The 24,779-nt window shown below is 41.3% G+C and overlaps 1 protein-coding gene across 5 annotated transcripts in view; it reads left to right on the top strand.

The window, feature by feature from the left end:
- Positions 1-24,779, top strand: part of LOC136876417 (eukaryotic translation initiation factor 4 gamma 1) — a 700,368-nt gene that overhangs the window by 641,962 nt on the left and 33,627 nt on the right. For all 5 annotated transcript variants that reach the window (XM_067150372.2, XM_067150376.2, XM_067150374.2 and 2 more), the window contains 3 exons: positions 6,289-6,461; positions 6,550-6,629; positions 22,416-22,522. In XM_067150372.2, coding sequence (XP_067006473.2) covers positions 6,289-6,461; positions 6,550-6,629; positions 22,416-22,522 — 360 coding nt within the window. The remainder of the gene's footprint in view (positions 1-6,288; positions 6,462-6,549; positions 6,630-22,415; positions 22,523-24,779) is intronic.

The raw sequence follows: 24,779 nt of genomic DNA on the forward strand, positions 1-24,779 counted from the left end.
GAATGTGGTAGCAGAAATAAATAATAATTAAGAGAATAAGATACGCAACAAACGACACCACGATAGAATAGAATAGAATAGAGCTGAAGAATGGAAAGGTGTGTGGAGAAAACAAGAGGATGATAATGAGCGAGTCCGTTTGGTGTGGGTAGATCATAGCGGGTGTATACTCGTTACGAAAGTATGACAACATATAACACATAGCTTGGAATCAGCCATCTGGTGATGACGGGCGTATGAATTTCGAAAAGCCCGAAACGAAATAAGAATAGAGAAAGTACAGAGAACAGAACTACCTACGTAAATCTTTGATGGCTGGCAACCCTGTATGACTTAATGGATAGCCAGTGTCCCTGTTGAAATTGTTAGGATATTTTACATATTTCCACAGCTTCCCATATAATCCTAGACCTGTAATGTTTAGTGTGGGTAAGAGCTCGAACATCTTGGAATACGACATGACCAGATGATAGGGCGTGCCCGTCTATTGCTGACTTGTGTGCCTGGTTGTGACTGACTTTGGTGTTCCTTCATGCGCGTCCCATTGGATCGGCATGCTTGCCCACTGTATACCTTGCCACAAGTACAGGGAATTTCGTGCACCCGAGGGTGTGATAATGGGGACATTTTGTCCTTGCTTTTACCTAAACTGAGCAATTTTAGTGACTGCCAAGGGCCTTGACAATTCAGTCTCTGGTATTGTGAATGTAAGGCAGGTGGGCAGTTCCCTTCTTCTTTCTGTGTGCTCTGCTTAGTTGTCCCTGTGGCATGCAGGGTTCTATGAATCTGTACATTGTTGTAACCATTACCCTTGAACGTGACTTTGAGTGTCTATCTCCTCCTGGATATTTGATGCCTCACAAATTTGTCACTCTCATGGCGATTGTCATGAGAATGCCCTGTTTTGTGCTGGGTGGTGGTGAGAATCTGCATGGTGATAATGATTTGTGTCGACAGGCTTACGACGGACTCTGTCCTAAGTAGCCATCTGGTTTCTTTCTTACTAGAACATCCGAGAAAGGAAGGAATCAGACTCCATCACCGTAGTGAATTTAAGTGAAGGATGTTGCTGATTTAAGTGATTTAAAAAGGCTACAAGTTTCTCAGGATCTTCTGTCATTACCACAAATGCGTCGGTAACATACCTCTAGCAAATCTTGGGTTTGTTGGGTGCTCAAGGAATAGCCTCCTTCTCAGAATGCTCCATAAAGAAATTGGCCACTACCACCAAGAGTGACTTACCATAGCTACCCCAGCTACCTAGCTACTTACCAGTGGATGGTCTTCCTGCTCCTTTAGTGGGATTCATGTATTTTGTCGGGTACCCTTGCACAATTTCTCGTTGGAAATCTAATTGTGTGAGCTTTGCACCTGTTCCTTTCTTCAGTTGCCGTGTATAGTGGATAGAGATCAATAATCCATGAGAGCCAAGCCCAGTACCCTTTCATGTTTCAAATATTGATCCTGTACATAGCAAGGGTTTTCATTCTGTCCTTACCTCTCATATCCCCATTATATTTGCCAACCTTTTAAGGATGATGAATTTGACTGGATCTTTTCTCCTTTGTGGAATACCTTTTACCATGGACACAGGATGTATATCAACACAGGCTGAAGCTGCGGGAACAGAGTTCTTTCCACTTTGTCACACTAATGCCATAATAGTTACACTGTGAATGTTCAAAATACCCCCGTTGACTCTCCTGTTCATGTTCCACCTCTGCTTTCGTTCAGTTAGTTTTCAATGCTTGGTGTCAGTTTCCTTATTTACTAGACTGACTTCCGCATCAGTTAGAATCTGGCGGGCGTTTTGGTTTAGATGCCATCATAACGCATCTTTGTCAAGTGTATCCGGTAGTGCTATATAAACTGCATCTGTCACAGGAACACTTCTATCTTGCAGGAGTATGTCCAGGGCATCCTTAACACTCAGATCGGGGGTGATGCTCTTGGGAAGGCCCTAAAGTAAGAGAATCATTACGTTCGAAGAGTGCATAAAGTTAACCATGCTCCATAACTGACCGTTATGTCCATATGGTATGCAGCGAAACGTGTTGATTATATATCTGACTGGCTAAGTATTACTCTATGATGTTCTGCCCATTGTTTATACTGTTCTGTGGCTTATAAATCCGAAACTCATCCGAAAAAAGTTAATATGATAGGACAATAATGTACTTGCTCAACATCTATGCCAATCATTTTAATGATGAAAAAACTCCCAACAATCATACTGTTACAACAATGCGCCAAGTAAGAACTAGCATGTCTATAAGAAACTGACACAGGGATCACAGTTTTCTTAAATCTATACAGGCATACAAATGTAAAATATTGTCTCAAAAAAATTCACATGAGCAATTGAAATACAACTGACATATGCGTCCATATGGACACGTTGGGCTGTTACGGGTTAAGAGCTTCTCAGTGGCGTTTGACACACGAGTGGTAGGATCACGCGAGGTCGGTCTGTAAGCAGGCTCTGACGACATTGCAGAGATCTTGTTCTTCCACTTGTCAGTGACCATTATTGCCATCGCATTACCCTTTATCGGCTGGGGGAGAATGGTTAGTTCAGAATCATCTTTAAATTCCTTCAGAGCTCTTCTCTTACCTCTTGTTAAATTAGGTGTGGGTACAGCAGCAGACCTTATCAGTCTGCATATTGCTGTCGTATTTCCTCAGCCTCATCTGTAGGTAGTTTGTGGATGGCTGCCTCAGCGGATGTAGTTACAAATCTTAAGTGGGATTCTAGGGAGTGACAGCGAAATTAAGTCCCTTAGCTAGAACTACAGTTAGGGTGGAAACTTTTATTGCCATAAAAAAAAGAGTACTTGAAATTTAGTCTTTGAATATTGATTTGTTTTTACTTCATTGCTATTTACCTGTGTTATGTGAAATACCATACTTAAGTTCAATATTAGGACCTCAAAATTGGTTTAGACCTTAACACGCGAGAGGTCATACCCGTTTTAGAGTGCTAGAGGTCGCGCAAAGGCAAATTGCACACGCTTCATATTTTAATACGCTGCTATTTTCCTTTGACGGTGAATGCTCTGATAAAAATATTAACATGTACCCTGTGTAACTGCCTTTCGACTAGTACTAACATAATTACCCAGTAACAATATTTCCTCAATGTAAAATAATTAATGAATTTTGTCCCAAAATCTGGTAAATTTACGAGAGTTTTTAAAGAGCGCGAGAGGTCGCGTGTGAGCAAATTGCCGCAACGTTTCAATTTGTACATTTCAATGAACTATTTGGTCACAATTCAAGATAAAACTACAGCACCACACTTCACTGAGAGCCACCATAAACCTCATGAACTTTACTTAAACTTTTTTGCAAATGCGGTCATGTAAGAATGATCTACACGAGGGGTCGCATGAAGGCAATATGCCACGTCAGATGCGAGAGTGAAAGAAAACTTAAAACTACTCCAGAACGCAGCGGTCAGTTCACTGACTATAATCAACGTCTGGCGAGAGAGAGGGAGGGGAGGGGAGAAACGAGAGCCCTAAGCCCTACAGCGGCTAGCAACAAAATTATTAACAAATATTTAAAAGTGCGGCAAATTGCCGCAGGTGCGACCTCTCGCATGTTAACTACAGTGGTGTGATCAGTTGTTCCGTCGAAAATAAATTGTAAACATAAACTTTGTTGTTATTACTATTCTGCAGCAATAATTACCATATAATTCCGTATATCACCCGCTCTTTTTTCCCCAAAATATTGGTTCTAAATGTTGGGTGCGGGTCGTATTCAAGCCGTTCATTCTCATAAATATTTACTACGTTTACGTAAACCGAATCAAGCCAAACCCCATGGCACTTCAGCCCTTGAACGGCCTTGGTCTACCAAGCGACCGCTTCTCAACTCGAAGGCATGCAGGTTACGAGGTGTCGTGTGGTCATCACGACAAATCCTCTCAGCCGTTTTTCTTGGCTTTCTAGCTGGGGCCGCTATCTCACCGTCAGATAACTCCTAAATTCTAATCGCGTAGGCTGAGTAGACCTCGATCGAGCCCTCAGATCCAGGTCAAATTCCATGACCTGGCTGGGAATCTAACCTGGGGACTCCAGGTAAGAGGCAGGCACGCTACCCTTACACCACAGGGCCATCTACTACATTTACATGGAGTATTGAAATAGATTTGAATACGGTTACCGTTGTCAATATACCGGATGTAAACGGGCATTCCGGTCTTATTGTGCTTTAGTTGCATTCCAGAAAACAAGATCGATTTATTTTCTCAATACAGTTACAGTGGCATGTAAACCCGGAATGTAACGTTATGAAATACGGTAAATCAAAGAATATATTGTAAATATGAAAGCCACTGCTGCGGTTGCTCGATCGTCATTTGTTTCTCAAGTGCGCTCGAATAGCTGATCTCGCGGGATATCGTACTTTGCGAGAGTCAAGCCTGTTGGATGCGGAAGTCTACCTCGCTCACATTAGAGTTCCGTATCTGTCCCATGAAAGTGCTCTCTCGATACTAAGCAATGGATTCTAAACGGCGTCTGCCGTCATTCCCTGTACGTGAGAAACTACAAGTTGTAAGCGAAGCTGAAATATACGGAAATCGTGCCGTTGGCAGAAAGTAGGATATTGATGAATTGTGTATTCATAATTGGCAGAAGAAAAAGGAAAACTTCTAAAAAGTAATGGCGATCATGGAGCGTTCCGCGGGCAGAATGCAGTATGTCCGGAAATTGAAGACCGACTCCACAAATTTGTGATAGAAAAACGTGAGTTAGGATATGGTATTTCTAGTGAAATGTGTCGATTGAAAGCACTAGAGATCTCAAAAGAATTCATAACAGAGGGTTTTACTGCAAGCCGCGGATGGATCCCAAACTTTTATTGGTGATAGGGATTGTGCATTCGGAGACGTACGTCTATTTCACGATGTCTCCCTGGGGCGTATGAAGAAAAATTAACAGCCTTTCGGCATCACATTACTCATTTGTGGGTGCCAAATTCTTATTTGCTGTCGCAAATTGGGAATGTTTACCAGACATCTATCTATTTTGAAATGCCGTTGGAAAATACAGTGGATACGAGAGGTTCTAAAAGTGTAACCATCAGAACAGGTGGTAACGAAAAGCAACGATGCACGGTAATGCTCAGCGTATTAGCGGATGGAACCAAACTCCCTCCATATGTGGTTCTGAACAGGAAAAATCTTCCAAAACGAAACTTGCCGTCTGGGGTTAGAACAGGAGTCCAGCTGGATGGACAGTGCATTAGTTGATGACTGGGTGAAGTGCGTTTGACAACGTCGCCCAGGAGCTTTGTTACAAAAAAAACAAAAGATGCTTGTGTTGGCCAATTACCAAGGACATACAACTGATGCCGTAAAAGATATGCGGAAAGGAAAAGCCGATCTTACGATAATTCCCGGAGGACTCTCTTCTATTCTACAGCTGTTGGATGTGTGCGCGAACCTGTCTTTCAAAACTGCAATTTGTGGCCTAAAGTGGGACTAATGTGCAGCTAGATCAAGACCGCGTGGTTGTGCATTCCCAAAGATCTAGTGTCCAAAAGCTTTAAGAAATGTGGAATTTAAATTTCATTGGACGGTAGTGAGGACGTCTACTAGTGGGAAAATGCCAGCGACGAAAGTTGCTATAATACCATTATAAATGGTCGGTTCCTGTGGTGAAACTTCAGATGACGGGGAATTGTGATTGCACCGATTTTATTTACAATTTTTGTGATGATTTTATTAATTGTAAGCTGTTTGAATTTATCTTTGTGGTATATTTGAAGAAAATTAAATAGGTATGTATGTTAGTTTTTTTTCTGTATTTTGCCGCCTCAAATTTAGGGTGTGCATCTTATTCGGTAGCGGGTGGTATTCTGGATCATACGGTAATTAATTTATTAACCCTTTCACATTTTTGATTAATGTAGTTATTCAGGGGTTATAATTTACATGGGAAGGTGCAATCAGCTGTTTGGAACAGTCCTTTCTTCCAGACAGTTGCAACTTGCTGGCCGCTGCAAGCACTGGTGTTCTTTGGCTTGTTAACAGAATGCCATTTATTTTATCACTATGGAGCTTCGCTGCTGTTCCTATTATTGATCATACTCTTATAATGTTCTGATTTTGTAATATCTGTTGTAGCTTGGATAATCCTCTATGATTAACAAAATGAAAGTAGTGGACTGAGTTATAATGAAGACATTGTTCTAAATGAGAGGACTATTTGTTCCATGGAACTCAGTTAATTATACTCTTTGTTTTTAGTGAACTTACCTTGTCTCTCTCTTTTTCAGGAAACTGCGCTGTCTGTTGCAGAAACATTCGGGGTATCTAATATTATTCCATTTGTGATAGAAGCTTTAAATAGTGTATTAGAGAAATCAAGTCAAGCTCGTCAAAATATAGGGAAACTTATGTGCCACTTAATCAGGGATAATGTGGTAACAAAGATCCAGTTCCTCCAAGGGTATGTATTCTTGTTAATTTTTTTAGATAACTCTCTCTCTCTCTCTCTCTTTTTTTTTGCTGTATTAACTCTTGCTTTATTGTTCCAGATTTTCGGAAATTATTAGTCAAGCGGATGACCTTGCCATAGATATTCCAATGATCTTTTTGTATTTAGCTGAAATTCTAGGTGAGTTCAGATATTTCGGGGTTTTAATTTTTAATATACACTATAATTCAAGGAAGTTGATTAATGTATTTTCTGGAACTAATATGGTCTGTTATTAATATGGGCCGGTTATTTATTTCATGTCGGTGTGTTGAAAAAACTTGAAATATGAGGTAATATATACAAATAAAGCAAAGTACATTTTATGTCACAAACATGTTTCGCACAATATCTGCCCAGAAATGGGCAACAGAAATTTCCTCTTCAGTGGCTTGAATCAAATCTTGAAGTGTACAACGAACAGGGCAGGACTGACAGTTGGGAAGTTTGCTGCTCCCCACAATCGCAGATGTCTGTCTGATCTTTCAGGTAACCCCATTTTTTTAGGTTATCCCTGGATTTACCTACTCCACTTCTCAAACGATTCAGTGCCTTCCAGGTTGTCCATTCCAAATGATGACCAGGGGGTGGAGATTCAGAAGGCACCATCCAATTAGAAAAATGCTCCATTTTTTGCTCCTCACATATCACAACGTGCTGTCTTGTTGGCTTAACCGGAGCCTCGGAGACATTGAGGGAACTTTCCCAGGACTTCAGTCTTCTGTGTGGAGCTCATTGTCCAAATAACGGGTGGTTTCTTGTGAGATCCACCTTCGACATCTCTTGCCGTGCAAACACTTCTCGCAGAATGTCTGGAGGATAAATACCAGCCAAGTAGTAGAGATTGTCAGTGGGAGTAGGTTTCAGACACCCAGTTACTATTCTACATGTTTCGTTAAGGGCTGCATCCACCCACTTCGTATGGGCTGACCTGAACCATACAGGACATGCATGCTCAGCTGCAGAAAAACTCTGAGCAAGAGCTGAGGTTCTTAACAAAGTTGGATGGGCTCTCCATTTGCTCAAGACAAGTTTACGGAGGATGTTATTTCGGGATGATAGGTTGTTTGTTTTTTTTCTATTGGCTTTACGTCGCACCGACACAGATATGTCTTATGGCGACGATGGGACAGGAAAGGGCTAGGACTGGGAAGGAAGCGGCCGTGGCCTTAATTAAGGTACAGCCCCAGCATTTGCTTGGTGTGAAAATGGGAAATCACGGAAAACAATCTTCAGGACTGCCGACAGTGGGGTTCGAACCTACTATCTCCCGAGTACTGGATACTGGCCGCACTTAAGCGACTGCAGCTATCGAGCTCGGTGGCTGATAGTTTCTGTCCAGAGTTAACACAGTGTTTCTTGTATGTTACGGTCCGGTCTAAACTGACACCCAAGTAGGTTAGTGTAAAACAATGTTTCAATTGCTTCCCCTCCCACATCACACACAGCTATCTGGTACCTTCTCAATTTTGAAGATGAAATGCACACACCTGGGTCTTAGTTGTGTTTTGCAGTAGCCAGTTCTTTTGATAGTACACATAAAGATCCTTAAGTGCATTTGAGAGCTGCAATTCAGTGGTTTGAAAGTCGTCGCACTGGACAGCTAAAGCCAGGTCATCGGTATAAATGAAGCTTCTTGTATAGCAAGGCCTTGGCTGGTCATTCGTGTAGATGTTACAGGATTGGCGAGAGGACACTGCCCTGAGGAAGTCCATTCCGTTGAATCCTTCCACCTACTGCACTTTTGAAACTCAACAAAGAACCAGCGATTCTGCAATAGAGTTTCAACGATCTTCGTGAAACCATAGTCTCCGGTGAAGTTAAAGACCTTGGTGATCAAAGTTCCATGATGCACTGTGTGTCGCACGCTACTGTAGGGTCCACGAATACCACTCCTGTGATTTTACGTCTTTCAAACCCATCCTCTGTGCTGAGTTAAGTTCAGCACCTGTGAAGTGCAGTGCCTTCCGGATGTAAAGCCCGCCTGTTCTGGAATAAGATGGGCCAGTTAAACATTATAGATCAAGAAATATGATTTACAGTAGAATTCCGCTGTAACGAACACCAGTATAACGAAATTTTCAGAATAACGAATAATTTTTTTGGTCCCTTCCTTTTTCCCTATTTGTTGTATGTTAAAATATTTCATTTTAACCAATTTCGTAGTTTCAGTTTAACTAATTAAAATTGCGCTCTTTTATTTACCAGTTTGACCATATTTTGTCAAATTAAAACCAAAATTCATCCTGTTTTATGACCAACATTTTTCTTGTTACATTATTTCGTTATTCAGACGATATGATCGCCATTTTCCATACATGCACCGTACGCGATCGAGAAGGCAATCGCTTTTGTGTAACCAATACGCTTCGCCCAGTTCTCACATATGGTATGGAACTTATTTGGGAAAGACTAACGGTGTCCGACCTTCGAACTATTGAAAATGTAAAGGCCAGATTTCTGAAACGAATACTGGGCATCTCCAGGATGTCACCATCACGACTTGCGTTATAATCATCCAAAGAAACTTTTTTTTACGGGAAGATTTGAAAATAAGAATGCAGCTTTCACATACGCAGCGAGTAGTTCTCCAAGAGATAAAGAGATAACAAGCAGAAATCAGCCTGGATTTTTATTCAGCTGATGCTATGATTGACCGCAGCTGGACCGGTCCAAATAATGACGTGAGAAGTGCTTTGAACAGGCGGGCGGTACATGAGTTTCACCATAGTCTATGCCGGCGATCAGACTTTCATGAACCGTCCCTACATTGTGTGATAAACATTGCGATCGCAATCATTTCAGCAAGTGCAACAAGAGGACGAAATCTTCAATAGAATATGCGAAAGATTAATGTATTTTTTTCCTTTAATGCACATTTGTACGCTATTAAATAAATAAATATGGTTCGCCCGTCATCCAATGTAAGACGTCACTCTATTAGCTGAGTACGAGCGCCAAGTTTGCAATCCACCAATGAACGTTACGCTTTGCGCAACCAATAGGCTTGGCCCATCAACCAATGTAAGACGTCACACTATTGGCTGAGTAGGATCGCCATGTTTGTAATCCACCAATGAACGCGACGGATGCATTGCATGTTTCTTCTTCGTATTTAATTCGCAAAGCCTATCCAAAGCACTTCTCACGTCATTATTTGGACCGGTCCAGGTGCGGTCAATCAGATGAATAAAAATCCAGGCTGATTTCTGCTTGTTTTCTCTTTCTCTCTTGGAGAACTACTTCTTGCTGTTAAGGTTATATCATTAAACTTGCAAATTTCGTGTGCATTTCGTTAAATAAATAAGTACCGTACATATCACCGCAAAGGGATAGGCAGAAGCGACAGCAGTTTTCGTTGACTGAAAAACGTAAAATACTTGCGGAAGTAGAGAAAGGCGGAAAGAAAGGAGATGTAGCGAAGTAGTATGGCATTAGCCGTCAACACTTTCTGCGTTTTTAAAACAGAAAAGCAAGATAGAGGAAAACATTGATGCTGATGCCCTAGGTCCACAGCGTAAGCAGATCAGGACAGCCGACTACAAGGAGGTGGACCAAGCCGTCTATACGTGGTTTGTGGAAATGCGGAGTAAAAACATTCCAATAAATGGCCCACTGTTATGTGAGCGTGCGCGATCTTTCGCACGTTCGCTTGGGTCACCTGAGTTTATGGGTAGTGCAGGTTGGCTTCATAGGTTCCGGGAGAGATATGGCATACCCCACAAAATTATAAACGGTGAAGTTAACGATGTCCCGAAGGAAGTTGCGTCTTCATGGCGGCTGGAGACTCTAAAGGATGCCTTGAAAGAATATTCGCTGGCAGACATTTATAATGCAGACGAAACTGCTTTATTTTATAAACTAATGCCGAACAAAACCCTCGATTTTAAGGGAAATAAGTGTTCTGGGGGCAAACGTTCAAAAGAACGTATCACGGCTCTTTTGTGCACCAGTTCCACAGGGACGGACAAACTGAAACCTCTCATAATTGGGAAATTTGGGAAGCCAAGGTGTTTCAAGGGAGTGCAACATCTGCCCTGTGAATACAGGCACAATTCTAAGGCATGGATGACATTGTGCTATTCAAAGAGTGGTTGTTGGACTTGGAACGTCGGATGAAGGCCGAAAAGAGGAGAATTCTTCTATTATTGGACAATTGCTCTTCTCATAATTGTGTGCCTCGCCATTTGGAGCATGTAAAAGTTTTATTTTTGCCTCCAAATACAACTTCAATTGTGCAGCCGCTGGATCAGGGTATAATTCATGCACTAAAGCGGTATTACCGAGCTCGTGTAGTCCGTCGAATGCTGTGCAACGTTGCCACGAATAGAGCCATTAACATCAATATAGTGGAAGCAATGCTGCATGGAAATCCCTGAATGCAGGCATCATCACAAACTGCTTTAGAAAAGCTGGAGTGGTTTTTACAGAAGACGTCGCAGAAAGTGAAGTGTTGGATGATGTGGAAACCGAGGAGAATTGGAAGCGTTTGTGTACAACTTTGGATGTGCCATCTACGGTAAGTCTTACCGACTACATCAATGTAGATAGTGATGTAATAGTCCACAAAGAAATCACAAATGAGGAAATTGTGGAGGACATTATGAATGATAGAGATCCATGCGATGAGGAGGAAGAGGAAGACAACCCCCTAAATGATTGTGATCGACAGAGCTTGACTCTTCAGCAGGCAACGAACATGGCACGTAGCCTTCAAGATTTTCTTGTGTCACGAAGTGATGTGCCAGAATCTGTTTTAACTTCATGGGCAGTGGTTGGTGACTATTTGGAACGAGCTTTTGTGTCTGGATCTGTTCAGAAGAAAATCAGAGACTTTTTCAAAAAATGATGTTCTGGAACAGTGTGTGTAGACTTGCTGGTACAATGTAAAAATAGATTTTCTGAAAACATCTGTCAGTACTGTAACTCTTATTATTATAATGGTATTTTGAAGTTATATAGATCCTGCAGCTGATATAACAGGGCAGATGACCTTGTAGTTCCGCCCCTAAAAACAACAATAACTAACGGATATAATACTAGGCGAGTTCTTACGAATTGACTTATTTCAGTATAACAAAATTTCAGTATAACAAATTAATTTCAGAGGTCCCCAAAATTTTGTTATACTGGTATTTTACTGTATTATTATACCATCAACTTTCCATACGTATGGGTTCCTAACAGTGGGCAAAGTTTATAATAGGCAAATGAAAAATTTAAATGCTCTGAATTTGAAATTTACCATATATCCTCCGGTATTAGGCTTCTCTGGATTTTACTAGACAAAGTAAAATTAAAAAGAAATCGCAACTCTCGTATATAAGACCCTTCCATTTCAATTCCTCAGAGAACGATGATTTTGCTTCGATGCAGTACTGCAGCTCCAATGACGTATAGATGCGAGAATAGCTTTTTTCCTGCGTGACGCACACCATGTGAACGCGAAGTCATACTGTACGTCTGTTTTGTTGTTAAAAATGTCTGCTGCACAGTTTAATGGTTAGCTCGATTAGATGCCGTTCTCAGGGGCGCAAATTTGAATCCCTGTATTGCCAGTGATTTAAAAATGGCAGGTGGTTTGGTATGCGATAAAATTGTTCGTGCAGCTCACACCTTCATTCGGCGTGCATAAAAAGAGCTGCAACACCTCGAGATTGAGGGCACGGGTTTACTTTAGTTAAGAAATACCGTATTTTCTTGTATTACACCCCGTCACGTCTTAGACCCCGCTGACTTTTCGAGACAAAGAAAATGACAAAAATAAATCTTGCATACAAGACCCCGTCCGATCTCGCTTCAAAGTGGGTACAAGTCGTACTGCAGCTCTGATGACATCGCACAGCGTAGCGGTTGGACAGGCGATACTCCCAGGTGGCGGATGAGGGGGGTCCTAACCGGCTTGCCAGTGGACTTGAGAGAAATAAAATGCCTCTCGCGGACTAATCACACAACCCCCTGTGGGTGGGGGAGGAAGACTAATTCCCCCATGGTATCCCCTGCCTGTCAGAAGAGGCGACTAAAAGGGGCGAGCAAGGGATGATCAAAGTAGAACCATGAAACTACTCGTGATTAGTACCACCATGCGGGGAATGCCATGGGTCGCTTTTACTTACACACAGTGCCACTATGTTGGGTACCGAGTAGGTTTGTGATTAGTAGAAAATGAGGGCTGGACGGCTTTTACAGTACCTGTCATTTGTAGCACCATATGAGCAGTACCATGGGATGAGGGAACCCATGGTTCTGGCTTGCCTATGATTAGTACCCACTATATGAGGAACACCACAGGGTAGTAAGAACCCTTATGTGATGAACACCATAGGTTTTCGTTGCCTGTAAATGGCTCCGCAATATGCGAAACAGCATAGGTCTGTAGTACACGTGCAAATTTAATTACCTGTGATTACTACCAAAATGTGTGGAATACCGCAAGTCTATGCCACTCTTGATTAGTACTGCAAACTGACAAATACCATGGTTCTACCTTCCTAGCGACAAGTACCATTGTGAGGGGCCGCCGACTCGGATTTTGGGCCCCTTTTTGCTACAAGTATCATTGATTCAGTATTGTGCTATAGAAGCAGTCCCTTGGTCAGTACTACTATTGTTCTACGCCAGCATCTGTGCATGTGAGGCACTGTGGGTCAGTTCGACTGATCGTTTTAAATTCAAATCCATCCACTCATTTTTTGTCGTTGCATTTTGAATTGTAGTCGGATTTTTTGGGGGTTTTAATTTGTAATTTCATTTCGTACCATTAGGGTCCGATGACCTCGATGTTAGGCCCCTTTAAACAAGAATCATCATCATAATGAATAGTTTTGTCCGTGCAACCCACGCAATAATAATAATAATAATAATCGTATGGCCTCAGCTACCGTGTGCAGACATTTCAATTTGACGCCATCTGGCTGTCTGCTCGTCAATTTCGACGTTCCGTTTTACTCTAGGCCCCCACTAGATGGCAGGCCGAGTAAACCGAAACTCTCTTGGGCGTCTATGGCTGAGATTTAATTAATTTTGTCGGGTAAACACCAAATAACCCACGCAATGAAAATACTTAATTCCACTATAGCTGGTCCATTATTGGACGTTATAAATTTTACAGGTAACTCATTCTTGGTTGCCAGCGTTTCGCTGCAGTATGCTAAGTTGGGATGATCAGTTGGTAAATAGCTCAACTACCAAGACGTATGGCTAGTGCGTACCGTGGAAGCCACTGTGTAGGCTATTTAGAGCCGCCAGCAGTGCCAATGCACTATGAGGGACTTCGTCTCATTTTCGAAAATTGATGTTTGCCTGGCCATGAGATAAAAGATGTTGATTCCCATAGGGAACATGAAATATTTGTTCCGAATTAGTAAATTTATATAATCAACATCGTGAAAATATTTGTCGAAGCCATGCGATACATCTGTTCTTTGTAATTGAGAAATGTCCATCTCTAGCTTAGGCCGACCGCAGCTCCGATGGCCTTGCACAAATGGGTGAATAGTTTTGTGTCCGACCTGTGCATTGCACGCACGGATCATCCATGTATGTGTTTTGTAGTTAACAATGACTGCTACCGTAATGGTTAGCAGAATTAGCTACCATTCTCAGGAGCCTTAGTTCAATTTCCGGTACCGAATTGCCAGAGATTTACGAATGGCAGGAGGGTTGTTATCTGATAAAAATGATGCATGCAACTCCCTTCCATTGGGGTAGAGTCTAAGGGGCTGCACCACTGTGGCATGAGGAAGCAGAGTTTTCTTTGGTTAAGAAATCATCGCGGTTGTTGCTATTGATATAAAAGGGGAGATCATTAACAAACTGATTGTTTAATATCTTGTAACTCAGTCTGATATAGGGTGTGGTGGTTTTTTGTTTATTTTTTATTAGAAGTAGTTTTAAAATGTGATTTAAAAAATCCAACCATAACCATTGTTTTACTCACCTTTCAAATAATAATTTTATATCACTACTTAACAAACTGTGCGTTGATAAAAAAATGGTGACAACGATTGTGCGAAATTAAACATTACGATAAACTCAGTATCGCCACACCTGTAGATTCTTGCCTGTTCATTTTTAATCTTCTCAGCATGGATCTTCTGGCACTATGCGGGCAATTGATAGCGTACCTAACCTAAACAATACAATCTCTCTTGTCTCATTTACAGCTGTTTAGGTAAGTCCTGATGTGATACATGTTGAGAACGTGTGTGAAATATACTTTAAAAAAATAAGGGTTGGTCTTTCAATAGCCACAGTTATGCAAAGAACGCTTCCAGTCACTACATATTACATTCAGAAGTACATCTCGTAACATACGCTTGTTATCAGCTTGTGGGTTGGCATGTCTATTACAACACAGCTTTATTCAGAAGGGGTGGCTTCTGCTACACAAACACCCACTGGGAATAACAGAGACCATCTCTGGAAACCATTTGTAAATAATTTTCATTGTTTGCACTCTATAGTCACAAAAAAAAAACTATTAAGTTTCAAAAAGACTGGATTTCGCATACTCGGGATTGCCATGAAGATGACATTTGGAATGACGGCATGCTGGTAGCAGGGATGTTGGCAGTACAAGACGACGATAATTCAAATGAAAGCAATGGTCAGGTTTACTGTGTAGTAGGCCTACTGCTTGACTGAATGGCATTAATAAGTGCCATTACGTTCTTTTGTATTAACCCTTTCCCGTCCATATGAAAATGCATGTTTTCCCCAGAATTAAAGCAATTCTTTTCAGCCATCATTATGATAATGCAGACATGTAAGCAGCATGCTCATTCGTTTTCTGGGGAATTAAATTGAAAATACTCTAATGCATTACTACCCACAGGATGAGAATTGCAAGGTCCTACCTCTTCAGTAAAGTCCGCCGGTTCGACGTAAGACAATGTATTTGTCCACTGAAAGTTAGGCCTACAATCTACGTAGTCATTTCCTGAAATATCATCACTTTCATTTTCACTTTCCACTTCACTGACTTCACTTAAGCCACTACTAACAGTTTCACGGTCAGAATTATCGTTCACCAAACGTTCAATGTCGTTATCACATAAAATATTTTCACGCGAATTAAGTGTCGACGTGTTTGTTTACAATAAGTCACTGCCTTCCGTATTTTGTGTTCTAATACGCCTGCTAAGGTTTTAAAAGAAGAAAACTAATATCTTTGGTCTCTAGGAAGTGCACATGCTAGTAACAGTAAGTTATATTTGTCTATCGGCCGATAGATGGCTCATACATGCGACTAGAAGTAAAAGTACGCATTACTACGCTATGGGCGGGAGAGGGTTAATATTGCATAATAAGATACCCTCGTCCCTTTTCTGTACAGGGTCGAGTATGAAGTGAGACAAATTTTCGTAGCAAGTTTTTACGACCGCATGCCCTTCCTGGCATCAGCCTCATCAGAGGAGTTAATGAGATGAAACGAATGATGTGATATAAGAGTACAGTGGAACCTCGATTCTGTTTTTGGAGGGTCCCCCTTAAAAATAAACTTACAACACGGGAAAATGGAAAATCCGGGAATGAATGAACCGTGAACAATTTGGCTAAACATCACAAAAAAAGATACAGTGGAACCTCGATTATCCGTTCCCGGAAAATACGTTTTTCCGGAAAATGCGTTCAAATTACGTGGTCCCGCGAGCATCGTAATTAAATCACGTTGTAAAAGTCCCGCATTATCCGTTCCTCGAAGAAACACTTTCCCGGATCAACCGTCCAGAAATTCCAGTCCCATCAATGTTAAATCCTCGATCAATCGTTTTTTAATAAACTGTATCTCACGAAAGGACGGTTATGGCATATTTATGGATCTTGGCGTGAACGCCCAGTCACTGCGATAATTGAAGCAAGTACTGTACCGGTACTGGAAAAGCGATCGGCGGTGAACTTGCATAAGAGACCATCTTAGCATCGCATTCGGGTGGTATTGTTTAGAGAATCTCGGAAAATCATAAAGCAGAGGGTGCCCACAACAATTGCAAGGAGACACGGCACATTTCGACAGCTCTGCTTGAAGACGGAACGAGTTTCGTCATATGTTCGCACTTATAAAACGTCCATATTATGTCCAGGGTTAGATGTTTATATTTTTACATTTTTTCGATCATACTGCCGAAGAGGTTTTCGGCACTTTGCTGAGGGCACTGCAGAGTAACTGGGCTTTCAGACAGGAATCGAAACTGCTCCTTAACACAAATTCAGTACCTTTTCATATTATCGTACATGATATTATGTTAGCGAGACCAAAACAGATGTTGCACCCTACATTAAAAAAAAAAAAAAAAAAAAAAGCCATGGGAGGTCTTGGGATTGCCTATTACTGTTTAGGTCCTGATGTAAGACTGGGAATGTTACGTTTTCGTGTTAAAATACCAAAAACTGCAGTCGTTTTATTTGCGCACGTTACATTTTAAATGGTTGGTATTATCATTTCAAACTCGTACTGACACGTGCAGCGAGTGCGCTTTCCAGATGACCTCAAGGTCACGAATAACCGTAATTTCTGAAGTTTTTACATTTCTTTTATCTTTCCAATTTGATTGGATTTGTGACGCGCAGAATTGAATATAGTGCATTTGAGAACTTTTAAGAATCGATACTTACATTCGAAAACATGTTTTCGAGTTCAACATAACCTTTAAAAGTCGACGTAGGCCTAATTTGTGCGGTACGAGATTTCCAGAAACTGACTACGAACAGTATACCGGAGACCAAATTACAATGAAAGATTAAGAAATGAACGGATTTCGCCATCATTTTGGGTGCTTTTGTATCTAATGTGCTTTATTTTATTAGATGAGAGAATTAAAAACTACTTGTGGTCGATTGTCGTTTGGCTTGGCGTTATTAGATTTTTCAAAGTTTGGCTAGCCTAATCGAAGTTGCTGAACTGAAAGAAGTTTTCACGGGAAACTGACGAAGATTCCCCTGTAAAATTGAATATAAAGTACCGAGATTTTGAACTTGCGTACCGGTAATTAATGCGGTTTCGCGGTCTAACATGCCCGCCTCTCATCCAGAGGGCCAGGGTTCGATTGCGATCAGGTCAGGCAATTTTACCTGGATATAAGTCTGGTTCCAGGTCCACTCAGCCTACGTGAATACCTTTAATTGTGGAGCTATCTAATGGTGAGATGGCGACCCCGATCTACAGAGCCAGGAATATTTGCCGAGAGGATTCGTCGCACTGACCATGCGCACATCTTAATCTGCAGGCCGTCGGGCTGAGCAGCGGTCGCTTGGCAGGCAAAGTCCCACTGGGGCTGTAGTTTGGTTCGGTTTAGGATTTTTTGTAAGATTATAATTATACATAGGGTATTTAATTTTTGTGATGTTAAGCCAAATTGTTGATGGTTTTCATTCATTCCCGGATTTTCCGTTTTCCCGTGTTGTACGTTTTATTTTCATGGTCCCTCGAAAAACGGAGAATCGAGGTTTCACTGTATTTGTATACTTGAAATCTTACAAACACCATTAATCCATACCAAACTACACCCCCAATGGGCCTTCTGCCTACCAAGCGACCGCTGCTCGGTCCGAACGCCTGCAGGTCACGAGGTGACGTATTGTCAGTGTGACGAATCCTCTCGCCCATTATTCCTGGCTCTCTAGACCGAAGTCGCCATCTCACCATTAAATAGCACCTCAATTAAAGGTAATCGTAGGATGAGTGAACTTGGAACCAATCCTCCTATCCAGGTAAAAATGCATGACCTGGCCGGGAATTGAGCCTGGGTACTTCATGTGAGAGGCAGGCAAGTTCGAGCGCGGGGCCGTTTTCAAACATTAATTACCAGTCTCGCAACTTTACATTTAGTTTTACCGGGGAAACTTCGTCGGTTTCCTCTGAAAACTTCTTTCAGTTCAGCAACTTTGATTGGTCAAACTATTCAAAAAACCTAATAACAGCAAGCCAAACAATCGACCACAGGTATTTTTTAATTCTCTAATAGAATAAAATAAATCACTTTCGATACAAAAGCACCCAACATGATGGCAAAATCTCTTTTTCTTAAAATCTTCCATTGTAATTTGATCACCGGTATACTGTTCGTAGTCAGTTTGTGGAAATCTTGTACCGCGCATATTAGGCCTACAGCCTACATCGACTTTTAAAGGTTATGTTGAAGTCGAATGTTGTTTTGAATGTAAGTATGGATTATCAAGCTTTCGAATGCATTATATTCAATTATGTCCATCACTAATCATGATTAAATTGGAAAGAGAAAAGGTATCATCAAAACTTCCGATTTTACAGTTATTTGCAACCTTGAGCTCAGCTGGAAAACACGCTCGGCTGTTAAAGTCGGTACGAGTGCGAAATGATGCATAGGTTTTTACATGTAACGTGCGCAAATAAAACAACTGCGGTTTGAACATTTTAACACAATAAGTTGAAATTCCTAGTCTTACATTAGGACCAAAACAGTAATAGGCAATCCCAAAACTTCCCATGGCTTTATGTATGTAAGGTGCAACATCTGTTCTTGTCACGATAACGTAATCGTATACGATAATATTATAATACTTTATGTTACTTAACCCTTTCCCGCCCACATTTTAGTCTGCTTATCTTCAAATTTCAACCTATTATTTAGAAAATTGAAGTAGAGCGCACTGTTTCAGAAGAACTTTTGATCACAATGTATTCAAATTTTCAATAATATTAGAAAACATACCATCACATCAATTTCCGTATTCGTTGAGTCATAAGGTTGTTGGTTCAAACTTCCACTCCCCCCTAATTCTGGTCCTCGACACAAAGCTAGGCTCTATTTGTCATATTCTCATGTTGTAGGAATCCCTCCAAACCATTAACCGCTTGATTCTGGAAGTGGAATATATACTGTATATCAGCTTCTATTTCCCCTGAGCATTCACATTCTGTATCTGTTTCCGGAATGTACCTGTTTCAGTGCTGCATTGATATACATGCAAGTGGCTATCTCACTGAATAGTTTGTATCCTCCTAACATGTCAAAAATAATATATTTCTCATAATACTCTTTTGAAATTATGGATAGGGGGTCTAATGTTCTAAGGGGAAGGAGATTGCAGGCTAAGGGCATTCAAGTAGCCTACGCAGTAGCCTCCACGGTATGGACTAGCCATGCGTCTTGGTAGATGTGCTAGGTACCAACTGATAAGCCCAACCTAGCACGCGGTTGCGAAACACTGGCAACCAGGAATGAGTTAGCTGGAAAATTTATTGTGTCATTGATATTGGTATTATAAATTTACTCATTCGGGACAAATATTTCAGATTCCCTATGGGAATCAACATCTATATCACCCTAGTGCTTTTCGTTGAAAGTTAGAAAATGTGCTGTTTCAAATTTTATTGAATATTTCATATGATAACATTGCTATTAATCGCAACATTTGTACTGACGTCGTAATGACCTATGTTGACTTCAGTTGGGAAAACTATAAGGACAGTCTTTCTGAGAATTCCGTAGCAAAGCATGGGCACGTCGGCTAGTTATTTGATACAAATAGCATTGCGCTTGACATAATCGCGTGGGTGCTTGATGAAATATATTAATCTGTGCTTTTGCTAAGTAATGGTATCTAGGTGCATGTCTCATTCACACATGTGGAATACGAGTTCATACTATTTTCGTAAGGCGTACCAGAGACTGATCATCTCACTTAACATACGTCCTGCGAGTGAATAGAGATGTGTAATATTTAGCCTTATATGGCAACAGTCGGCCTTTGAGACAAGAAGTGTTATAAATGTATACCTAGTCTAGCCATAAATACTGTTACGAACTTTTGACCCACACTCTACAACCAGTTTGGCACGTAAAGAACTACCAGTGTGCACACGTTAACCTTGAACCATTGTTAACTTGTCTGTGAAAGAGGAAGCATCTAGTTACAGGTTTCAGCATGGAATATGGTGATTATGAAAATAGTGTTGCAGTAATAGCATTACATAAAGTTGGAAATTCTCCAAGTGACCTTTTCAACGCGCTGCAAAAGCTGAAAGTCAGTTGTATGTGAACCGGGCCATTAAGCGATTTCCTGCAACCGGGACTGTAAGGGATCTTCCGAGGGAGGGTCATCCAGCAGCAAAAAAAGCAGTGGCGGCTCCTATTCGGAAAAATGTGGTGCGGAAGCAAGCTATCGTGGCCCTTGAAATGAACATTTCAAAAAGGTCAATGTCGAGGCTTCTGTCAGAGGACCTTGGACTGCGTGCTTATCGCCGACGAACAGGGCATTAGCTTCACACGCCTAAAGAAGCTGATGCTGCTGAAATGTCGAGGTCTCCTACAGCATTACGCACAAAATGGTCGTCGAAACATCCTCTTCACGGATGTAAAGGCATTCACTATTGAAGAATCTCTCAATGTGCAAAACGACAGGGTTTATGCATCATCTCGGGAAGCCAGTAAAAAGACTCCGAAAGTTCAGAGGTCCCATCATCCCTCCTCTGTGATGGTGTGGTGGGGGTTTAGTTATTCTGGCACCACCCAGCTGCATTTCTGCGAAAGGGGTGTTGAAACCAGTGCCAGAGTGTACAAAATCACCATTTCGGAGCCTATTGTGAAGAACTTAAGTGGCACATTGTTTCAAAACCAACCCTGGAATTTCCAGCAGGATTCTGCCTAGGTCAACTCATGGGTGGCTTCAGCGTCATTTCCCAGACTTCATTTCAACTGAAGATTGGCCCAGTAGCAGTCCGGACCTGAAACCTTTGGACTACCGTCTGTGGTCAGTGCGTGAGGGCATCGTCTGCAAGAAGACACCCCACCATTGGAAGTTTAAAGCTTTCGTTACTGTCGGCAGTGGTGGATTTCCCCCTCGATGTCCTCCTTTCCGGTATAGATAAGTGGCCACAAAGACTCGGTCTGTATCGGTCCCAAAGGTAACCATTTTGAAAAATGATTTGTGTAAAGAATGCCTGTAAGAACAACATACTAACAGCAAATTAAAATACTTCTCATAATATTTGCATTTTACACTTTTTATGTTGCAACAGTATTTATGGCTAGACTGGGTAATAGTACTGTATTGAGCAAGACATGTGGAATAAGCAGTTTTGACCAATTGCCTCTCCATGTTTCTCCTGATTTTCATATCAGAATCTACTGATTTTTGGTTTTGTTAAGTTGGCAGGTATGCATATCACTGCAAAAATTAATTGAACTTGAGTTAGAGTAACATTGCAGTTGCAGCTGTAAGAGTTCCAGCCCTTCTGAAGTTATACCATATCGGCAATCTACCTGCTGATTTTGGCATTCAGTTTGTGCTACTGTCCAGCAACGAAAGAACTTTACTATGCTGTTCCTCTGGCTGAATTATTTTGTCAGGTGTTCAATACAATGTCTAGTTGGGAAGGAAATGTCTGTTGACAAATTGGCCCCAAAAGCTATTTGTGGAAAATGAGACATGAGAAATGTAAATAAAGTAGGAGAGCCAATGGGGAGAGGACTAGGTAGGATAGGACAAAAGTTCTTGCCTGAGGCCACATGAAGTTGATAACTCTGCAACCTTTACACCTGACAGTAGATCAGCAAAGTAATTAAGACCTTGGAAAACGGAAAAATGTTCAGTTTTGAGTGGAGAACATCAAGAAATATACTTGGTGGAACTAAAATGGTCTTTTATGTCAAACGGTTGGTTGTTTTTTTTTAATCTCTGCTGCAATTACCAATCCACTTATTAGCCAAGTCAAGGAGCTAGTAGGGTTGGACAGCTCACACTCATACTAACAGGTTAATACTGTTAGTTAGTGCTATCCAATGAATGGGCATACATGATGATCTATTATTTTTTCCATATTGCTTCATGATGGTTTAAAGCTCAACAGGGCTGATATGCCTTACAATTGTTTATATCTACATATCGGTACTGTTACTTAATATATTCATATCTACATATAATTTTGTTTTATGATTGTTTCAGTTCCGTTGTTATCAACAGAGACATTATCGTTTTCTGACTTCCGAGAAGTGGCAAGATTGTTGTATAAATTTGTGCTAGAAGTACTACAGCTTTTATCCAAAGAACGGGTAAGTAGTTCAATTGATTTTGAGATTTATTTTGAACTTGATGCATGGGAGAAGTGTCGCAGATAGTGGCAGTGTTCTCAATGACACTAGTTTAACTATGATAAGCAAGTGTCTGTTGTGTTCGAGTATCAATTATGTACAGTTCGTACAGTAGCGAGTTTCCATTCAGGGTTCTAGCTATGAATACCGCATGAGACATGAAAATACAGATATAGTCCAATGTTCTTCTCAGAAATTTTCATCAGCCAGGTGGCAGGAATGAGCAGCTGGGAATACCACGTAAAAAATTTATCAGATAAAATTTCAACTTATTCCTTTCAGGGCATTAACCATATCGGACATGTAAACATTGAACTATTTTGGTATTGTCCACAGGTCAACTGTACGGCATCATTTCGAAATACTTGCACAAGGCCTTTTCAGAAACCATATGAAGGGCACACAGGAAAAACAAACATTGTCACAAAAAGCAAATATTACAGGAGAGACATTTTAAAGTTTGAACACTTCTACACAAAATACTAAGGGGAGAATTTCTTGTAAGTAGGTGTCTAAATTATTGTCACATATATGTGCATCTCATCCATCAATATGATGTTTCTAAGTTAAAAAGTACTCCAGTAATAAATTTTTTAAGTTCATTAGTGCAAACTATGTGCGTTTTTCCTCTGGAGTCTCCTGAAAGAATGGGGACATGCATGATATTACACTGATTATTCCTCCAATATAGCATTACCAATACTTCAATATATTAAAAAAATAGTTTCGAGAGTACGTTACAATGTTTTAGAAAAAATAATATACTGAAATTAACACAAATTGAAATAAAAGCATCATAGTCAATTATGAATTTTATGTGTTATATTACTTCAAATATGCATATAATAGCTCACATTAAAATGTCTCTATCAAAGACTTATGGTTCAATTTATAAAAGTCTGGCTTTCGATTTCAAAAATTAAAATAATTGATAAACAGTACAAACAGTACTTTGAACATTTTTATAACTAAATTTGGCCGTACACATACAAAACGTAATATACATTTTAATATTTCTCTGTCCTGTTATGTAATGATCAATTTAATTTAAGCCCCTTACCAAAGTACTTTATCAAACATCACTATACCGAACTCGATAGCTGCAGTCGCTTAAGTGCGGTCAGTATCCAGTATTCGGGAGATAGTAGGTTCGAACCCCACTGTCGGCAGCCCTGAAAATGGTTTTCCGTGGTTTCCCATTTTCACACCAGGCAAATGCTGGGGCTGTACCTTAATTAAGGCCTCTGCCTTCCCTGGCTCATGACTGTCCCAGAGCTCCTGTACCCCCCGGCTTTTATAGCCTGAGCGGGTTTCGCGTGTAAACTGTGGAGCACTGGGCGCAGCCCGCGAGCCAGCGAAGGCAAAAGCGACAGGCCCTAGAAGAGTGACCTGCCAGTACATTTATTATTAATAATTTAATTACAGGTCCACCTAAAGAAAAGGCCCTCCCTAGAGACGTTCACATGGTTGAAATTTAACTTTCTATATTACATTTTGGCCTAAAGGCCCACAAGAGCATGACAAAAGTTATTACAATAGAACACAGAAAGAAAATCAGGAAACACGCTAAACTTATCTGATTAATGAAAGCTGAGTCCTGCTGCGCTGCACATCCTTTGGAGGTTGTAAAGTCTGTAGGGCTGGTCTCAAGTCCGGATCGTTCCTCATGGTAGAGAGTCCCGTTAAGGAACGGTGAAGAGTCCCAACCGGGGACGGGGACGGGTGCCTGTTGTCCCGGTGGGTGATTCTTCTCCGTCTTGAGACTAGGTGGGTGCTGTTGGTGCCTTCGTCCCCCGTGATCCGCGGCCCTGTCCTCGGCTCCTGCCGCGAGAGACCTGGGGCTGACGAGGCGTCGGCTGAAAAGTAAACCCCTCCGGGACCCATGCTAGGGTCTCGGAGGTGGCTTGATCTAGTTGTATAGCATGGGCCCATCCGCGACTTGTGGCGACGTATAATAGGTTTGCCCTCGTGGCAAAGTAGGTCTTCTGACCTGGATCTAAGGTATCCCATGCTGAGAGACCCCATAATACCGAATCGATGTCGTGTCGATCGCGTCCTGTGGGGATCAGAAGGAGTTGCTGCTTGAGGTGTTGAGCCAGCTGAAGGACACGTTGCGGGTCCGGGTTGGTCCACCCGGCAGTGAGTTCGAGTGGCTGAAGATTCCTCCATGGGGACGGCTGACGTGGTTGTGGTGGTTGTGCGTTGTCGTGGTCTGGAG

Source organism: Anabrus simplex, chromosome 6 (genome assembly GCF_040414725.1).
Source record: "Anabrus simplex isolate iqAnaSimp1 chromosome 6, ASM4041472v1, whole genome shotgun sequence".
Lineage (NCBI taxonomy): Eukaryota > Metazoa > Arthropoda > Insecta > Orthoptera > Tettigoniidae > Anabrus > Anabrus simplex.